At 37.6% G+C, this 19,279-nt stretch overlaps 1 protein-coding gene across 1 annotated transcript in view; it reads right to left on the bottom strand.

The window, feature by feature from the left end:
* The window catches only part of DOCK2 (dedicator of cytokinesis 2), a 316,322-nt gene that overhangs the window by 262,948 nt on the left and 34,095 nt on the right, over window positions 1–19,279 (bottom strand). The window contains exons 12-19 of the mRNA XM_087924559.1: window positions 18,813–18,886; window positions 18,342–18,467; window positions 16,601–16,725; window positions 8,591–8,689; window positions 6,716–6,788; window positions 6,524–6,627; window positions 2,919–3,102; window positions 2,732–2,829 (exon numbers count right to left, since the gene is read on the bottom strand). Of these exons, the coding sequence (XP_087780685.1) occupies window positions 2,732–2,829; window positions 2,919–3,102; window positions 6,524–6,627; window positions 6,716–6,788; window positions 8,591–8,689; window positions 16,601–16,725; window positions 18,342–18,467; window positions 18,813–18,886 (883 nt within the window). The remainder of the gene's footprint in view (window positions 1–2,731; window positions 2,830–2,918; window positions 3,103–6,523; window positions 6,628–6,715; window positions 6,789–8,590; window positions 8,690–16,600; window positions 16,726–18,341; window positions 18,468–18,812; window positions 18,887–19,279) is intronic.

Consider the following 19,279-nt stretch of genomic DNA (forward strand, 5'->3'; position numbering starts at 1 on the left):
ATTGACCAGCTACGCTCCAGACTGGCTACAACTTCCATCCCTGACCCCAGCCTCGACACCAGGGGGGGAGGGGAAGCCGTGAGCCTGGAAATAGAACCAACACCTGTTCATTCAGAACTAACCCCGAGATCACCACACCATGGCTTGCAATACTCACCAGCTGTAGTTGAACCTGGGCAGACGAACACTTCACCAAGAAACAGCAGCCAAGCAGGTTCAGCGAGCCCGGGGAGCCATAGCGGTAGCAACGAAGCTGAGGACTCAAGCACCCCGGGGGCATCAGAGGAGAGTCCCAACCATGGCACCGGTTCACCGTTCCAGCTAGATCCAGCTAACAGTCCATCTGAACCCGAATTTGAACATGGACAATTGGAATTGTGTAAGTCAGGTAGACAGGTACGAAGACCTGTCTACCTACGAGAGGGGAGGGGTGTTCTGGACTAGCAGGCTCGAAAGCCTGCAACTCTGATTGGCCCGCGAATAGCAGATCGTGATTGGTCACCACAGACTGATGTGATTGGCTAGTAAACGGGCTGCCGTGATTGGCCCAGCCAAGAGCGGCAAACTCAAATCGCCTTCATTGGCTGCCTAGCCGCAGCCAGCCCTATATAAGGGGCTGCTGCGGCTGGGATTCTTTGCTCAGATCTGAAGTCACTAATAAAGAGCTGTTGTTGTATCTGAGTCTTGCCTCCATTCTTGAACCATCCTCCCAGATCTAACAGAAAGCATGGTGGGAGAATCTAGTGGAATTAATATAACCTTTTCTAGCATTACTGATTACTTTCCCCCTCACAATTTGGCCTGTTGCCTCTTCAGATGCTATGGGGCCTTCATCAGGCCTGGCTGAAATATAGTGCCCACCTTCAAAAGCTCTCTTGAAAATGTTTTAGGCCAGCATTTTCATATTACATTACAGGAAGCACGCCAAACTCAGAATTCTGTATATATACATATTATACCTATGATTTGTAAAGAGGGATAAGGCCTGAAAAAAATGAAGTTTCTTGAGAACAAGAGTAAAACTAGTTAGAGAGATGCTACCTGTCCAGAGTTTGCAAAAAATGGAAAGAAAGAAGGAAAGAATTAATCATGGTTAACTCTAATTAACACTGATGTGCTAAACCAATCACAAACAGGAACACTTTCTTGAAAAAAAGGAAGTAGGATTCCAATCTTCATATGTAGAAGTATGCAATTAATTCCCCCCTCCCTCTCTCTCCCTCCCAATTCCTGCCTTGCAAACATTGGATGGGGACATCTTGTATTGTTTCCTGCTATTCCCAAACTATGTAAGAGAGATATGGGCAGTTTAGAAATATGAAATATAAATACATAAATAACAAAAAAGACTTATTTTTTTCTTACAACACTTTTGTCCAATTCTCAGAAAAACGTCCTGGGAGTTTTGTTGGCAACGGTCTTTTCAAAACTGGTTTGCCACTGCCTCCTTGCTAGGGCTGAGAGAAAGTGATTGGTCCAAGGTCACTTCAATTTCTAAGTGACAGTTCTAGTATTGCTTGCATGAATTTTGGAAGGAATTAAGGAAATGTAACTTCTTTATTCAGTGAGGGAGCAAGGGACAACACAGTGGTTGGGTTTATACAACCTGTTACTTCACAACTTACTTTCTTTGGTGTTAGCTTAGTATATTGTGGTAATGTGATAACTGACATTTAATTATCATGGCTTATTGTGAGAATCAGTATACAGTATATTGTTGCAATATATTGAATAAACCATGTCATTAAAACCAGTCTAGTGTCTAATGTGAATAATACAAATCCTTGGGTCCAGAAAATAGTATTTTGCTCCCCCAGATCTATTGGAAAACTATTGTGTGTAATTTCTTAGTTAGTATTCAGCATACTTCCCATAAATCTATACATTGAGATTAGAGCAAACACATGCACCATTCAATACATCTACAAAATTACAACTAGAATTTTCTTCAATAATCAACAAACCTAAAAAGTAGTTAACTGCCCAAAACAGAATAAAAGGCAGGGGAAAAAACAGGGAAAAAGAAAGACATGAACAACAAAAAAGAAGGTATATAACTTCTCTTTCTCTCTATCATCTCTCTACTCTCTATCATCTATCTCTATCATCTTTCTAGCTCTCTAAGATCATTAGCTCTCTAGCTATCTATTGAGCTAGCTATCTAGCTGGCTAGCTACCTATCTTTATCCATTCTAACAAAAGATACAGAATTTTCCAGAGTCCCTTGAAACAACACTGTGAAGAATTAACACCAGCAGTTACAAAAGGATGAGCTTTTGATTGCAAATGGAAACTATTCTGGTACGTGGGATAATCTATCTTAGAAAAAATAGTGCTCAGATATTTATCCTATGCATGGTACATAAAAAAAACCTGACTTTAACTCTTAAATCATTTTCTCCACTGAACTTGAAAGTGGACACTTGAGCATGATAGAATAGAAACCCCGTATAATTCAACCTATTCCACATCTGCTGCCTGAAGTAGCTTTTTTAACTTAGCTAACAATGAAATCACCTCGGAAAATCTTTATCGTGTATTCAGTTCTTTGCACCTACAGAAAACAATAAATACACACAAATATCTCGAAGTTTTCACCAAACTGTAATACAATAATATTTGAAGAAGAGCAATACTTCAGATCCTGCATAAAAAATGACAAGTTGTAAAACTTTGCTGCTGATTCACAGCATCTGTTTTCACAGAAAGCCCTTGCTGAAAGAAGATATACCTTTACAATTTCTTCACCATCCACGATCTTCAATTTTTCTAAGTTTTCCTTCAAGAGCTCAGGTTTCATTCGCCACTTCAAAAGGCCCAGTAAACCCACTACAGAAAAGAGGAGGAATATATTCATGTTCAAAAAGAAACAGAATACCTTTCAAGTATAATATAGAATAGTTAGCTTTTTTTTTTACCGTTTTGAGTTAGCTTAGTTGAGCAAATGAGAGTTGAAATGGCAAAGGAATCTCTTGAGCTTATAGAGAGCCCTCCGACAATGCTTGCACTCCGACTTAAGGTTGAGAGTTTAGGCTCTACTTGGCTGCGGGTTGAAGGGAGACTCAAGTACATGTTGACATCTTCCATTTTCTTACTATCACCCTTGAAAACAAAGCATTAATGAGATTCACTGACTTCAGATGATATTAACAGAACTTCTATGATTTTGCTGTACTCTTCCAAGTACAAAACCCTGCTTCCACAAAACCACACATTTCTACATGATAAGCCAGCCACATGTTTAAAAAACTGAAATGAGACATGAGCAAGCATAGGTTTGCAGTTGATAAAGAAAGTGAAAGTACCAAGTCCTTGCACATATTGGAACAGTAGGCTAATGATACACACTCGTATATCTTCATCCTGGGCCAATCAATATCAATAGGATTCTTTCCAGGTACCTGGATGCTATCAGGAATTAGGGAGAAGGGGTAGCCTTTATCTCAACCCTGGCAAAACTTGGTAGCTGTGGATTTTAACTCCACCCCCTGCCTTTAGTTCTATCCCTAATTCTCCCTGAGCGTGCACTTTCCAAATCAAAATTGGTGTACAAATTCATGTGTCTGTGAGAGAGAGTCCTCTTCAATTCACAGCTCTGCTTGAAGAACAGGTGGCAGCTGTAGCTAGGAATGGTAGGGTGCACTTTGTGCAAGTTCAGCCTATATACTAATTGTGCTTCTTTTTGGATGGGGAGAACTTGTTCATGGTAACTCATATTGTATACTATTTGGATTATTAAAATTCACTCTACACGAGGTTGCCCAACATCACTGTTGAGAAATGGGCTCAATATAAATGATTTAAATAAATAAAATTATACATTTTAACATAGTCAAGTTATGTAGATAAAGGGGCTTTTCTGTAATGGATTTTCAATGTTTTGCTATATTAAAGTGGAATTACTTTGAAAAAAGTGAGAAACTGCAAGGTTTCTATTTAAAGGCCTAAATAGATTACAGCCAGGTTAAATGAAAGACCATGCATTAAACTACTCCACTGGCATATCCCTTCTGCATTTGACTCGAAGTAAGCCTTCCATACAAAAGGGATTAAACAATCATAAAATAAAATAAAGTCATACTGTGTAGATTAAGGTAAAGCAATTAATTAATCTAAGTTATCATTTTCTTTTAAAATGCCCAAATTGGTCTTTAATGCCAGGATCATACTTAAAATTGGACAAGAGAATAAATAGGCAGCAAATGTAAGTAGTACATTTTATACGTGTGTGTGTGTGTGTGTGTGTGTGTGTCGATTTGGTGCTAGCCTCGTGCTTTGTTAGAATGTTTTTTTTTCTTCATCCTACATTATTATATATATTAATATATATATGGCATTGTTGTGGGATCTTTTTTCCCTAGGTAAGTTTCTTTCTCTTCAAGGAAACCTTGAAAATGCCCATTAATAAATTATTTTCCAAAGCCAAACCACTCTGCTTACATTCATGTTTATGGGCAATAGACTCTCGGGCTATGTGGAGCAGCAATGTTTTTCTTAGTATGGTTGAGTCCACTCTAGCTGCTGGACTAAGCTACTTCAAATCAATGCCTCAGCATGTTCTGCCTTTGTACCCTCTATTAAAAGCATCAAGGCAGGGCATTTTGCTTTGAAGAAAAGTCAGTCAAAAGCAAAGAGCTGATTCAGTGCAGCCTAGAAGCTTCCTTATGACACGCAGAAACTGGACACCACTTTGCTCAAAGTGAAACACTTCTCTCCTTTTTTTTATATGGCGTGTCAAGAGTATTCTGTAGAAAGTAATCAGTCGCCAATCCACTGAAGCCGAAGGCATGACAGTTGTAGTTCCTCTGAAGGGATAAATAATGCAAGCATCAGAAAATTGAGCTGGTTGTTAGCTGTGTTTGAGGATAGCTGGAATTCTTTTTTTCCAGAATAAACATCAGTGGCCATGTTTGCACCTGCCTTGCATGTGCTTGCCGTTTACAGGCAAACAAATTCAATCTCTCATACCAAGCCATGGGATGAATGCAGTCTGAATTGAACTCTGAATTATCTTCTCATGGAGGGAGAAATCAAAGCCAGTGATTTAAATCCCATCTTTAGCATTTAGACAGAAAGTGGATATAAAAGAGGCTTTTTCCAACAATTGAATGAAAATTATGGAATATTCCCTAAAAAACATTGATAGCACTAACTCTGCTGGTCAATATTTTATTTTGCAAGACTTGCAGTAATGAATGATCACCATTTATTATTGGCTTCCTCAACAAAACTATTTCGCCATGATATTTTTTCCAAAATAAAACTAGATTTCCTATTCCCATAATTAAAGTCTATAATGGAATACCCTTTTCCCTTGAGATCCAGTTGGCCCTACAATTTTAACTTTCTAGAAAGTTGTAAAAAGGTGGCCTTTCTCCCAAATATTGGGATAGGGTGAAGCCAGAGTTGAAAGGGAATGTTGTGGCTGCATCAAGGAAATCTGGCTATAGCACCAGGTTTTGTTGTTTTTATTGCTGTTTGCTTTTTTTTCTTTTTTGGTATAATGTTGTTTTTATACTATGATTGTGAACCATCCAGATTTCTGTTTTGAGTTGGGTATTTAACAAGTATTTTAAATAAATAAAGTGATGTTTATTTTTGTGGCCCCTGCATATAATATTCTATAAATAAATAAATCCTGTATGCAAGTTCATATATATATATATGCTTCCTCTGTAAGCTATGCTATATTTAAACAGGAAGAGGTCACTAAAAGGAAGAGGAAAAAGACAAAATAGGTAAATTGATCTACTGTAATCTGCAAAGGTGAACTTTTCTCTCATACTTCCAAATCAATTCTCTTTGCCAAGTATATCAACCAGCTAAATATGTAGCCCACAGAAGGGTCAACATCATCTTCAGGAGTTAATAGAAAAGTCACATGATCCTGGATTTGCTCAAGATAAACCATGGTTTGTGTACTGATTTGTACAACAAAGACACTGAGACTTAAACCCATGGTTTTCTCAGCTCCCAGCATTTCCAATATTAAACATCATATTCTGCTGACTTAAGAGAACATCATTTGAAAAACAGTACGCTACTGAGTTTTGAAGAAGGCTTGTAAATATTTGCATGATGGAACATTATGGTACTCTAAATCTGTGGTGGGATTCAAAAATTTTTATTACTGGTTCTGTGGGTGTGGCTTGGTGGGCGTGGCAGGGGAAGGATACTGTAAAATCTCCAGTCAGAGGTGGTATTTGCCAGTTCTCCAAACTACTCAAAATTTTTGCTACTGGTTCTCCAGAACTGATCAGAACCTGCTGAATACCACCTCTGCTCTAAATACAGTATAAGCCAGAGAAATCTGAAGAACTGTAAGAGTAAAAATAAGTTCATACACTGCACATTGTTTGACACTGTACCACACAACAAACAAAATTCAGACGAAGCATATTATGTCAAAGCAACTTTTCTTAGAGCACACTACAATATTTTGATAGCCTAATAAAAAGTTGGAATAAAAACTGGACTCAGCAACACCAAATTAATGCAATAAGATAAGATAGTAAGAGTGTACCTTTAAAACCACCAGTTCATGAATGCCATCAAGCAGAGTTGTCCCGTCTTCCTTCATTAATTTTACATAGGCCATTGCAAAGTTCTTTTCTCCTTTGTCTTTAGCTGAATAACCCAGAATTTGGTGTTAATAGTTTTTACCAACTTATTTAATTTTACATATTGAAACCAAGGAACAAAAGAGGTTACTTACACTCCAAAGATGACCGATGTCTAAACATAAAACGCAAATGAATTCTTTGCATATCCTCAATGGGTAAGGCTACCTATTTAAAGAAATGGCATTTGAAATAAATGGCAACTCAAGTTAAATAATAACATCAATGTAAGAAGGATGGAGGAAAATGTTACAGTTTTGAAACAGGACTGTCAATATTAATCCATAGAAATAGATGTCAATCCTGAAGCTGTCTAGATGGTGGCCATCTTACTATTCTACTGGGGTTTCTACTGGGTCTTTCTTCAAAGCTTCAATGCTGACAGAAACTAGAGCTGAGGGATAGGGAGAGTTTGTAGATACCTGGGATGCTCCAACCAAAACAACTTTGTTTCCCCTGGGAACCAAAGTCATGTGTGCAGATGGTTGGGAGGTGGAGAATAAGGTCACATCTGGACTGTGTGCTGATTGGACCATGTGACTGATGCAAAATAAGTCTGCCAAAATAACAGACTTGTTATTTTTATCAGTGACAACTCTTGAGTACAATGATTTTTCAATGTTTGTATTTTATCATATATCTTAGATTTTTTTTTAGTAAGTATAAATCACTACATATCTGAATATGGCTTGGAAGGATTTTTACATTTCATAATGAACTCATATTTTGGCTATAACTAATGTAGTCTTAAATTTATTATCACAATTTGGACCGGATTTCCATTGTTAAGGAAGTCAGTCATTAAGTGAACTGGCCTAATTTTACAACCATTTTCTTGCTGGTTCATTAAGTGAATTACAAGAATGTTAAGTGAATCCGGTCTTCCCCGCGCGACTTTGTTTGTAGGCAGCCAGCTGGAAAAGTCACAAATGATCCCGGGACACTGCAACCCATCATACAAACATGCTGCTTTCCATGCACCTGAACTTTGATCATGTGACGGCTCAGACACTGAGACAGTCATAAGTGTGAGGATCAGTCATAAATCACTTTTTTCAGTGCCATTGTAACTTTGAATAGTCACTAAATGAATGATTGTAAGTTGTGTTTCATTTGTGATTATATATCTCCATCTCAGATTTGCCACTGGAAACTACCATATAACTCATGAATTTTGCTTTGTTGTTAAGTTCCAACACCATGTATTACCTTCTAATAAAAATATTATATTTGCTGCTCTTTTAACAGAGGATGACTGGGCCGGGCTGAAAACTAGATCAGGCTAGATGATCCAAAGCTATTTAAGGAGAATATAAATGTTTCACTATAAACTTAACTTACATTTCTATCATAAGGGATCACTTACAAAATTATTCTTACTTAGGACCCAGAAGTCTTTGAAGTCACAGGAAATGGATTGACTTTACTCTTCTTGAGCATATTTTAATATGTTCTCTATGGTGTTGTTGTTAACAGAAACAGGTTTCCAATACACTTTCTGAATAGCTAACAGTCATCTGGAGCTATTTGTATCACATGTTTCTTACAATTTGCTTATTACCCATTATATATAAAACTACAGTAATGTCCACTACTTTATTCACCTGAAATTAGGATATTTATTCACCTGAAATTAGGATCAGTTCTGCATTTTATTAATTTTTTCAACTTTTTATATCACATTCATATTTTATGTTATATTATATTGTACTGCCCTACTGAAATAAAACATATTTATGGAAAACTATAGAATTATAATTATTGCTTTCATTTCCATGTAGTCCATCTTGTAGGATTCAAGCAAGTTAAGAGAATAGTTCTTAACTAAAATTATTTTTATGCATACATAAACATTTTGTAATTTGGATTTTTTTAGCTCTGTTTCTCAGAGGTCATCATTTAGCAAAATCAGCAATATTAATAAGTTGTCTTAAGATTTTAAACAGACAGATCTCTGGTCCTTGTCAAACCTTTAATGTCTCCATCCAACGGGGTTGTTTGACTTGATAGTAGACAACTGACTTGTATTCATTCACAGGCTTGTCTCCAGCCCCTAAGCAAATCACATTCTGTCCAAAACACAAAAATAAAAGGAAATGCTACTTCCTAGTTCTTATGATTGTACCATTTTCATCAAAAATACATTTTTTCATTCATAACTGTTATAATCCTTGAGATTAGTTTCTTATTCCAGAAATGGAGAGGTATATAATTTAAACATGTATTGTACAGTCTATAGCAAGAATGTCAAACTCAAGGCCCGTGTGGTGGCCTGGAAATAGCAAAGCACTGGCCTTTGCTTCTGCTAGCAAAAATGGGGTGCACACGGTTCCCCCATGCCCCATTTTCAGCCTGGACAGCCTGCTGAAGCACTCTGCAGGTCAAAACAAGGCATGGGGTGGTGCATGTGGCCCCTGTATCTCATTTTGGCCAGCAGGGTGTTACAGAAGGCATCCATTCCATTTACACACATGATCTGACCCTCAAAGAAATCCAGTTTGACATCCCTGGTCTATAGCATTATCTTCCAACCATAGCAACATCTGGATGGGTGGACTTCAAAGCTCGGTGTTCTATTGCCAGCATGGCCATTAATGAAAATTCTAGGACTTAGTCCACACAACCTGGAAGTTGTCAAAGTTGGGAAATCTTGTCTAGAGAGTAGATAACTGAAAAGGATGAGATTAACTAAAAATATTCAGGTACTCAGAACCGATTCCAGATGCACTTTTATAAGACCACCTAACTGCCTTTGATCTTCTGGTTTACTTTTTATTTGATAGTGGGTGGTTGTAACTCTGTTGTGAATTTCCTAGTGTTTCATATGCTTTGTCAGGGTATATGGGGAAAGTTTTAAAAGGTGACTAATTAAAATTACTCCTCCCATTCCAGGCCATAGAATTGGGTGGTGAAGATCCCATAAAAGCAGGTGTACCCTGACCCTTGATGAAGGCATAACTGTTTGTTTAAAACTGAAGCAATTGCTATGTGATACACATACTGGCACTTCTTTGTTCGTTTAAGAAAATTTAGATGCCCATACAGGTAGTCCTCAACTTACGACCACAATTGAACCCCAAACCTCTCTTGTTATGTGAGACATTTGTTAAGTGAGATTTGACCCATTTAATGACTTTTCTTGCCACAGTTGTTAAGTGAATCACTGCAATTATTAAGTTTTTAATAATAATTTTAAAAACACAGTTTTTAAGTGAATCTGGTTTCCCCACTAACTTTGCTTGTCAGAAGGTCACAAAAGGTAATCAAATGACTCCTGGACACTGCAACCATCATAAATATGAACCAGGTGACAAGTGCCCAAATTTTGATGCTGCAACGGTGTGAAAAACAGTTATAAGTCACTTTTTTCAGTACCTTTGAAATTCTAAATGGGCACAAATGAATTATTGTAAGTCAATAATTATCTGTATTATACAACTATATGTGTCTGTGTGAGGAAAAAAGTATTTCCTAAAAAATAAAATACTGAAACACTTTTGCCAACTATTTCAATGGGGAGGGGGAATAGAAGGTAGTAAAATAAAACTGGGTATTCCCCTACTGCCATCCCACCCAAAGAACCCATATAGGAGGTAGAAAGAGAGACAGTTCCCAAAATACATCAAGACCATGAAGTCTAATGATGGTGTGAGAAGAACTAAACCTCAAAATGAATTGGGATTGGCAAAGAACATCAAAATACATCCCCATTCCTTCCAAAAAGATGCTTTTGGAAAAAGAAAAACTAGAACTGGTCTGCCAGATTTCCAATGAAGATGGCAAAATGCTATCAGGCAATAAGCACTAGATACAGTAAGATAACTCAGCTCCTATTTTGTCTCAGTCCACTCTCTGAGAAAAATACACATGTTCCACAAGACATATTTAACGAAGTGGCCCATGATATGCTGATTAGCAACCTAATTAGGTGTGAGCTGGATGGCATTGACAATTAAGTGGAGACATTGTTGGCTTGAGAATCATACACAGAGTATTCCCTGAGAGTTTGTCCACCATCCTGGAGGGAAATATGGAGTGGAGTGATGCCTGGTTCAGTGCTGCTGCCACTGTGCTTCAGCATTTTTAATTAATTAAATAAATAATGGCAAATGAGATGACAGTAGGTGAGAGAGGTAACACCAGAAGGCAAAAATAAACTGTCACAATAAGTTAGAGAAACGGACTGAAAATTATAAAATGGAATTTAAACAGGCAATTCCAGAGTTCTTCATTTAAAAGACAAGCATCAAGCACACAGCCACAAATAGTCCCCGACTTACAACAGTTCATTTAGTGACTGTTCAAAGTTACAATGCCACTGAAAAAATGACTTATTTTTCACACTTACTATCATTGCAGAATCCCCATGGTCAGGTGATCAAAATTCAAAAATGTGGCAATTGATTCACGTTGCAGTATTATGGGGTCATGTGATCAGCTGTTGCAACCTTCTGCACAATCAATGGGGAAGCCATTTTCACTTAACAACCGTGTCGCTAACTTAACTGCAATGATTCCCTTAACTGTGGTAAGAAAGTTCATAAAATGGGGGATAACTCATTTAACAAATGTTTCACTTAGCAACATAAATGTTGGGCTCAAAGACTACCTGTATCAAATGGGGAATACCTAGCTAAGCAATAAAACTTTGGGGGAATTTTGAGGAATGAGTTTTGAGTATAAAATGAATATGAGTCTGAAGTATAATGCAGCTGTGGTTTTAGGTTGCGTGAACAGGAGTACAGTTTCTAAAATAATAATCCCACTTCTGCTCCACCTGCTGACAACTCCACCTCCTTGAATGTTGGATCTTGAACTAGATGTGACATTTTAGGAAGGGTGGAGAGCAATGGGAACATGTTCAAAGAAGGACAATGAAGAAGATTAAATTAAATCCCATGAAAAGAAAGTGAAGGACCTGAGAATGTTTAGCTTGGAGAACAAAAGGTGCTGGAGGGACATTATAGCACTGTTCAAATATTCAAGGATGATACATCGACAACAGCCAGGAATTGTTCTTCCTCGCCAGAGGACAGGATGCAGAATATTAGATTCAAGTTACAAGAAGGCAGATAGTGCTTTAATGTTACAAGAAAGTATTAAATCAACAATGGAAGGATTTAGTTAGAGGTGTGGTGGTTAAATACCTTCACATAGGTATTTAAGCAAAGATTTAGACAGTTGTCTGTTATGGCACTTCTGTTTGAATTTTTATATGGAACAGGCCGTGGCGGATGGCCTAAATGATATTCCCAAGTTCTGTGGAATTCTCTGATTTCTTTCTGTGCTCGGGAATTCTGAAAAGTTAATGTGACAAGCGCAACTATTTGGAAATTTTGATTAGTGGCAGCTTCAGCACCAACACTGCAAATAAATAAATAAAATACAAAGTTGAAGAAAAATGTCCAGGGAAAGGAAAGAATGAATAGCCTTTCACAAAAGTTGTCAATCCTGTTAAGTCCAATTTAGAGCAAATAGAGGGTTTCAACAAATAGAAGAAAAAGAAGCCAAAGAACCTATTTCTTTTATTCCTGCTATCTAGTAAAATGGGCCTACTGTCTTGGAAGCCTATCATGACAAAGAGGGGGAAAAAACACCTAATTCCCCAAATTCTCTCAAACCTGCTACCAGACTTGTTCAATGGTAATGGAAATGGCCAGAATGGTAGGATGGACATACAGACAAGGCAGATATTAAGAGGTAAGAAAAATTAAACACTATAATGTGTAAAGGTCTTGCCAGTTACATAATTAAAATCCTATTCTATCTTCCTCTTCTTTTAACAATGCTTCAAAATGTGTGTGTGTGTGTGTGTGTGTTTGTATATGTGTCTGGATGGACATTCGGACGGGCAGACAGAATTTCCCCGACATATTATTTTTAGATGGTATTATTTTTTGTGTGTTTTGGATTTGTATTACTTTGTACACATCCCCTTCTCGTATCTCATTGAAGATGGGCAACCACATAATATTCTAAACACATAAATAAACATATGCATATGGATTTGGGGAGGGAGGAATCTCCATAATTACTTTCAATTGGGCAGGATTTTTATATAAGTTTGTAACTTGTGAGGGTATCATTTAAACTCAGATTTGTCTTTTGGGACAAATAAACTCAATGATATTTCTTTTTTATGTTTGCATCATGTAGCTATTATTTTCTTCAAATACTCTCTTAATTTCTTCCTTCTCATTTCAATCAACTCTATTAATTCCACATGAAATTTCCTGGAAATTTAACAATGCAAGAAAGTAATTATTTTCAAACTTTCCTGTGAAAAGAATTGTTCGCTGATTATATATGTTATTTTTGCACCTCCTCTCACTTTACAATTTTCTGTTAAATTAAATTTTTTTATCACATCAGAAGCATCTGTAACTGAGTTAACAGTGCACATCAAAAATATATGAAATAAGTTTCTATAAATTTGAAGGGACAACAAAGGAAGAAATAAATGCATTGCATTTCATAAATTACCCTTTAATATCATCTTATTATACTTGAAACTAGGCGTGTCCAACATACAATATGCAGGCCACATGCAGCCCTGGACACCTACCGTGTTTCTCATAAAATAGGGCCGGGTCTTATATTTTTTTGAGCCCCGAAAAAACGGCTAGGCCATCTTTTCGGGGGTGACTTAATTCCCCCCCTTGCATCCTCATCTAGAGCGCCCCGTGGGCAGTCTCGCCACCAGCCGCTCCTAACAGGTGATCTTGGCAAAGCGCAGAGAGCTCCTTACTCCCACCAAACACCTTTGCTGCAGACCCAAGACCTTTGGCATCCACCACTGTTGCTTTCCCTTCTGCCCATTCTGCCGCCACGTTTGAAGCTGCCGCTTCAATGTTTGGAGTGCCGCCACCATTTGGAGCACCGCCATCATGTATGGAGCTGCTGCTTCTGTGTTTGGAGTGCTGCTGCCATTTGGAGTGCCGCCACCATTTGGAGCACTGCCATCATGTTTGGAGATGCCACTTCTACGTTTGGAGCTGCCGCTGTGTTTGGAGTGGCAGCGGCGCTCCAAATGGCGGTGGTGCTCCAAACAGTGGCAGTGCTCCAAACGCGGAAGTGGCAGCTCCAAACGCAGCAGCAGCTCCAAATGCGGACATGGCAACTCCAAACAGCGGCAGTGCTCCAAACGCAGCGGCAGCTCCAAATGCAGAAGCGGCAGCTCCAAATGGCAGCAGTGCATCAAACAGCAGTGGTGCTCCAAACGTGGAAGTGGCAGCTCCAAATGCAGCAGTGGCATGGGCAGAAGGGAAATCAACAGCAGCGGGCACTGAAGGTCTTGGGTCTGCTGCAAAGGTGCTTGGCAGGAGTAGGGAGCACTCCGCGCTCTGCCATGATCGCCCATTAGGAGCAGCTGGTGGCAAGGAATTACTGCCCGCAGGGAGCTCCTAACGGCAAGTCCCCCCGCCCTTCCCCCCATATAGCATGTTTTAAAATAGGCCTGAATTTGGGGGGAGGGGCTTAATTTCATTTTATGCCTAGAAAATATGCTGGGTCTTCCTATTGGGGGAGGCCGTATTGTTGGAGAAACACGGTCCTTTGATATTTATATACAGTAACTATATTATATATTTTGCATCTTATCCAAGAAGATTCCTTCTCACTCAATGTGGCCCAGGCAAGCCAAAAGGTTGGCCAACCATACTTTAAAGCAAATATTGGATTTCAGATACAGTCATGAATCCTCATTGGTTTTCAGAAGGAATCTTTCAATTTATACACATTCTTCTTCCATCTTACATGGACTAAGTTTTTAAACAGATTTAAGCAATTAGCAAAAAACTAGTGCCAAAAAAACAAACAAAATAAAAGTAGTGTATCAAGAAAAATGTGCATCATTGACATAGTATGTTTGATCTGTAGAAGTGAGCATTTTTGGGGACTCAGCATTTTTGTTTTATTTTGTATAATGCCTTATTTTATAATTCCATTGTGTTTTTATTCTTGTTTAGAGTTTGTTCTGGTAGATAGGGAGCCATATAAATATGTTCAATAAACATACAAATAAGTAAGTAGGCATATTATAACGTTGCCTATGCTGTAATAATTTGAATATGCTCTTTAGCAGTTGCTACTTAAGTAAAAGCAGGGATTTTGCAACATATTTATACATTTTATCTTTAGACATCACAAAAAAGGTAACACAAGGAACACTCCAGTAAGTGAAAGGACAAAAAATTATACAGCTTGATCCTTCAACATTTGTCCTCACTTTTTCTCTCATAGAAAATGTTTTCTGACACAGTCACTTTAGTCTGCATGTCATCAGTGTGAAAAAAGGAAGGCACGAACTTCCTTTCATTAACATGTAGGGAGGATTAGAAAACTATTATTTGACGTGGAGGTCTTTCAAAATAATAATGCAACACAGAACTTTTGACTATTAGGCCTATGCAAAACTTCAAAGAGGTACTACATTTTGACAAAGTTTTAAACAGTACATCCTCTCGAAGCTGCTTTGTAAAGGTTTCCTCTAAATTCGATAGTCATGTGATTACTAGAGTGATGTGCCAGCATGGTTTCCTCCAATTTATGTTCTGGTAATATTTTATTAACATTTACCTTTAATCTAATCTTTATTAACTAATCTTTATTAACATTTACCTCCCTCCACTTTGTAGACATAGACATCTGTGAGACCTTCTTGACAACTATATTACAAATATTTTATTTTTAGACACAGATGCTGCAGTAGTAATTGCCTCAGTTGGAGGTAATCATACCATTTTACAGGCTAATTTTAATTGGTCTCTTCCCCCCAAGAGAGAACCATGTTAAACAATCTAAAACATAGTAACAAGGCAGGATTTTTTATTGGTCCAGTTAGTTTGGAGATAATTTGGACCTTGTCGTTCTTAGATTTTATTTTTAATACTTTCCCTTAGCTTATTAACCAAGCAATACAGGTAGTTCTTGACTTACAACAGTTCATTTAGTGATCGTTCAAAGTTACAACGGCACTGAAAAAAGTAACTTATGACCATTTTTCACAGTTCCAATCTTTGTAGCATCCCCATGATCATGTGATCAAAATTCAGATACTTAACAACTGGTTCATACTGGCCATTGCTGTGTCCCAATGCCTTCTGCAACCTTTTGACAAAGTCAGTGGGGAAACCACGGTCACGTAACAACTAGGTTACTAACTTATAAACTTCAGGGATTCACTTAACAACGATGGCAAGAGAGTTCATAAAATGGGGCAAAACTCATTTACTAAATGTCTCATTTAATAACAGAAAGTTTGGGCTCAGTTGTGGTCATAAGCTGAGGACTACCTGTAATTTGCTTTTCAATATTCCAGTGTTCTGAAATTTTCAACAAGCTCTTTGGTAAGTGTTTATTACCAAAGAAAAATCTGACATTTGCCACTTTTTAATTGCCAGATTAGATTCCCATTTCTTGAACCTGTGACTATACATGGAAATTGAATAAGTTCACACTCATAAAAAATGTGCAGGTTGAAGTTTGGAACAAATGCTATGAAATGGACCAAACAACAAACACTAAGCATTTTAAAGGAGTGCTTGCTTAATCTAACTAACTAGCATTTTGCCTTGGTCTTCCATTATCAAACAAACATCTCAAGTTTTAAAATTCCTCTTTTTTTCTTCTCAGTTCATACTTGGTATACTTTTGTGATACATACCTCATATTTCTTATATGCCACACAGCACACTAAACCAGAAATTAGGCTGTAGGAATTATAAAGCTGGGTTACACTAAAAACAAATCAACTATGCTAGAGCTTCTCACAAAGATTAGATTCTGTGAATCCAGTCTTTGTTTCATGAGTTGGATAAGATAAATTGCAAAAATTAGCTTAGAAATACACATTTCTGCAAACAGAAGTTATGGACCAAAGCCACTAGATTTATACTCAGAAACTCTACTGAGGAAAATACCACTAGCCTTTAACCATGTTTTTTTAAAAAAATATACATTAACAGCAGAACAGCACTTACAGGTATCACTTTTCCATCTTCATCACAGACACACATGTTGACTTCTACATTTCTCTGAGTAGTTTTATTAAATTTATCTAAATCTCCATAGAGCAAGGTAATATAGATATCATTTCTTACATCGCCTGTGAAAGAAACAAAAAGTTAGAAGTAAGTCGCTATAGTGACAAAGCACATTAAAAGCTATTTCTTCCATACCCTGTGTTATACTAGGACATTCAAGAGGAAAATGAAGTTAATCTTAATGCTGACTTCATTGTCCCTTCAGGGAAAGGATGATTGTAGCTCCATCATCAATGGATAATCCTCATTCTGCAGTGACACCTTCTGGTGAACTTTGGTCAAATCAGCTAGCTGAGAAAGTGGCAAGGATAACACAGAATTCAGAGAATTGTGCCATGAAGGCTATGTAGTGAATGAGCAAAAATAGAGCGTAGGGTGGGGAGACAAAAACTGGGAAGAGCAAATTTCACTTGAAAACAAGCCCCTTTCATCTTTACCTAAAAGCACATGCATACAAAAAACAGACAAACTCCACTCTTCTTTTAAGATAAGGTTTTTGCTTGCTTTGTCTTGAATCTATGGAAGATGCATCTTTTTCACCAGATGTTGAATGCCCAGCAATGTTACATTCTTTGTTTTCTAAACCAGAGATAGTATTCAGCAGGTTCTGACCAGTTCTGGAGAACCAGTAGAAGAAATTTTGAGTAGTTCAGAGAACCGGTAGTGGAAATTTTAAGTAGTTCAGACAACTGGCAAATACTATCTCTGGTTGGCCCCACCCCTATCTATTCTCTGCCTTCCGAGTCCCAGCTGATCAGCTGGGTCTTCTTTTGTTGCCTTCCACAGGAGAACAGAGCTGGAAAGCAGGTTAGTGGAGTGGGGAAGGAATGGGATTTTGCAGTATCCTTCCCCTGGAGTGGGGTGGGAATGGACATTTTACAGTATCCTTCCCCTGCCACACCCACCAAGCCATGCCCACAGAACCGGTAGTACTTTTTTTTTAATCCTACCACTGTTCTAAACTATTATATGTCAAATAACAGCATAAAGACATGCATAGGCAAATAGATTAAAAGTACACACACATCCAAATAAAACATGCCTTTATACTAGGGGAGGAGGGGAAGAGGAAGGAGAAGTGGAGGAGGAAGAGGAAGAGGAGGAAGGAGGAAGAAACAGTGAGAGGAGGAGGAGGAGGAGGAGGAGGAGGAGGAAGGCTATCTGGGTGCCATGAAATTATCTGGGTGCCATTAATTTCCCACTGAAGATGAAAAAATTAATTGAAGAGTAACTACTCATAAATCTATTCTTTTTACGTAAACACTTGGCATGACAAAGAAATAAAAATATAATAGTTACTGGCCAGAGGGATTACAGTAGAGGATTTAACTGTATTTAAAGTAAAGTTATATTGTAGTTTGGTTATTTTATGCATTATTATCATATTTAGTTTCCACACAATCCATTCTGGACCTTAGGAAAAAATTTTTGCTTATTACAGTAATTGATGTAGATACGCTTGGATCAATTTAATTTTGATTTAATGAAGAGTTATAAGAAAATTATAAATCTAAGTAAAGATGCTTTTATCCTTTCCCTTGATGTCAGGAAGGGAGGGAGGGAGGGAGGGAAGGAAGGAAGGAAGGAAGGAAGGAAGGAAGGAAGGAAGGAAGGAAGGAAGGAAGGAAGGAAGGAAGGAAGGCCTTTCAATTCAAAAGAAAAAGGATCAGTATCATACCTGGCATGATTATTTCAGGGAATCCAAGCTTCCTAGCAACAACTGTTGTCCTATCAACAAGGTGAGGATGGTCCTTTCTAATATGAGTAATGTCTCCAACAAGCATCTTCATAGTTACCCATAATCCTGTATGACATACAAAGATAAAGAAGATTTATCATGAAATGGGAACTAAGGATGCAAAAAAATATATAGATAAGAAAGACTAATTGAGAAGTTCCATTGTAAAACACATTCACATAAGCAGGTAGCAGCAGGCTCAAAGTCTACACTATTGAAGTTTTGGTAGTATGAATAAGGGGCTCCATTTAAAGCTCATATAAGTAAATATATTAGAAAGTGCATGTCTATCCCTATATAATATTGCTGGTTCCTAGTACTTCTTCCAACTGGCTTAAAGGCTTCCAGTCATGCCATCACTTTAAGAATATAGATATGGGAGGATGGAGTAAGAACAGGCATGTACTTCACCTTGCCCGCCACTGTCACTTTTGAATGTGGTAACCTTGCTTAAGAGGTTGTGCAAAAACTCATTCTCTGGCACTCTGAAATAAAAAGAATAATATTACTGCAAACCAAAGGAATATAATGAATCAAAGTCAGTTGAGACAACTTTTTCATCAGTACATGAATGTGAAGCCATACGTTTAGAGTTATTGAATATGTGATAAGGGAAGAATTCTTAAACATAAAACAACAAATGCTTCTAAGTTTAATAAAAAGAAAATAGTGGAAAATCCAGCAATCCACAAATGGGAAAGGGAAACAACACATTGTTGCTTCAATACTGAGATTCAGGACAAGACCTTCTAGAGCTTATCTACAGATACCTGCACAATAATTAGTGAAAAGAATGCAGTAGTAAAAACATATTTGGATTTAGATTATCTCTACATGTGCTTTCAGTAAGCAGAAGATTCCTATATATGAAAAGTACC

This window comes from Pseudonaja textilis, chromosome 2, assembly GCF_049901715.1.
Source record: "Pseudonaja textilis isolate UNSWEBS1 chromosome 2, rPseTex1.2, whole genome shotgun sequence".
NCBI classification, from domain to species: domain Eukaryota; kingdom Metazoa; phylum Chordata; class Lepidosauria; order Squamata; family Elapidae; genus Pseudonaja; species Pseudonaja textilis.